Source organism: Octodon degus, unplaced genomic scaffold (genome assembly GCF_000260255.1).
Source record: "Octodon degus isolate 3935 unplaced genomic scaffold, OctDeg1.0 scaffold00194, whole genome shotgun sequence".
Taxonomy (NCBI): Eukaryota; Metazoa; Chordata; class Mammalia; order Rodentia; family Octodontidae; genus Octodon; species Octodon degus.
In genome coordinates, this window is record NW_004524770.1 from 2,185,086 (window position 1) to 2,186,400 (window position 1,315).

General features: G+C 62.7%; 1 protein-coding gene across 1 annotated transcript in view; it reads right to left on the bottom strand.

Moving 5' to 3' along the window:
* Positions 1–1,315, bottom strand: part of Cdh4 (cadherin 4) — a 516,253-nt gene that overhangs the window by 24,911 nt on the left and 490,027 nt on the right. Inside the window, exon 8 of the mRNA XM_012517566.2 lies at positions 505–642. Coding sequence (XP_012373020.1) covers positions 505–642 — 138 coding nt within the window. The remainder of the gene's footprint in view (positions 1–504; positions 643–1,315) is intronic.

Consider the following 1,315-nt stretch of genomic DNA (forward strand, 5'->3'; position numbering starts at 1 on the left):
GTGCATAGTCTGGAGAATCTGTGGGGGCGACTGCGAGCCATAGCAGAGGCCAGACCACAGGTGGCACAGTGACCCCTGTGGACCTCACAAGAAGGGACCCCCCTTGTGGCATGGCTACCTCCTGGGAATGCAGAGGAAATGAGAGTGCCGTGACTGGCAGTGCCATCCTGGGGGCGAGGCGCGCCTTCTGTGAGCCAGACGTGTGTACACGTGTCCTCCAAGGCTGCACTATCCACTGGCCCATGGGGACTGAGGCAGAACGGGGCCCTCCGCGTGCAGGGAGATGCAGGCCCCTGGCCGAGGCCCCATTTGGGCACCTCTCAGGCCATGCCCCCGCAGACATCCAGTGTGGCATCAGTCCTGCCTCAAGCACCTGTGCCAGGAGCTCTGTGACCCACCACCTGCCCACTCCTCCTATCAGACGCAGCAGTACCGGGAGAGGAGCAAGTATTAGCGATGGCGGCGGCTCAGGGGCCAGCTTTCCAGCGCAGACCGAGTACGCACCGTGCTCGCGGTGAATTCTGGTGGGTTGTCATTCACGTCTGTCACCGTGATGATGGCTGTGGCTGTGTTGGAGAGGCCGTAGTTAAGGTTCCCTTCCATGTCGGTGGCCTGGACGATAACCGTGTACTGCTGGACTTTCTGGAGAGGAGAGATGTACGGGGAAGGACAGGAGGTCAGCTGGATGTCGTGGACGGAGTGTGCCGGGACCCCCAGGGGCCTGGGCTGTCCTGGCACAGAACCCTCCCTTTCCCCTGCTGAGGGTGACAGGTGTCAGGGAGTCCCACTGTGTTTCTATCTCAGGGCTGTTTGATGGGAGGGGCTCCCTCTGGTGCCGAGGTGGAGAGTGCGGTGCAGTGAGCACCCTCTCTATCACGGGTTTGGAGGAGCAGAGAGGGGGATTTGCAAAGCACGCAGGGCTGCAGCCAGTGCTGGGGCTGGGGCAATGCTGCCAGAGCGCTTAGTGTCCAGCTGAACTGCAAGCCAGATTTCAGACAGAGAAGTAGGAGTGGCACCCTGCGCAGGTGCTGAGGTGCATGGCTCTCGAGACCCCTCGCTGCTCTGTGGAGAGTGTGGCCCTGAAGGAGTCGTGAGCTTTGCAAGGCCAATACGACGCATCTGCCTAGGCACCCAGGGAGGCCTCGCTGCTCTGGGCTGCCTGCCTGGCCGCACGCATGCAGCGAGCACACCTTGCCCTCACACACTGCACAGCTAAGGACGACCCCGCGGGGGCGCTCTGCTGTCTAGGTCCCAGCATGCAGCGGGCACACCTTGCCCTCACACACTGCACAGCTGAGGACGACCCCGCGGGGGC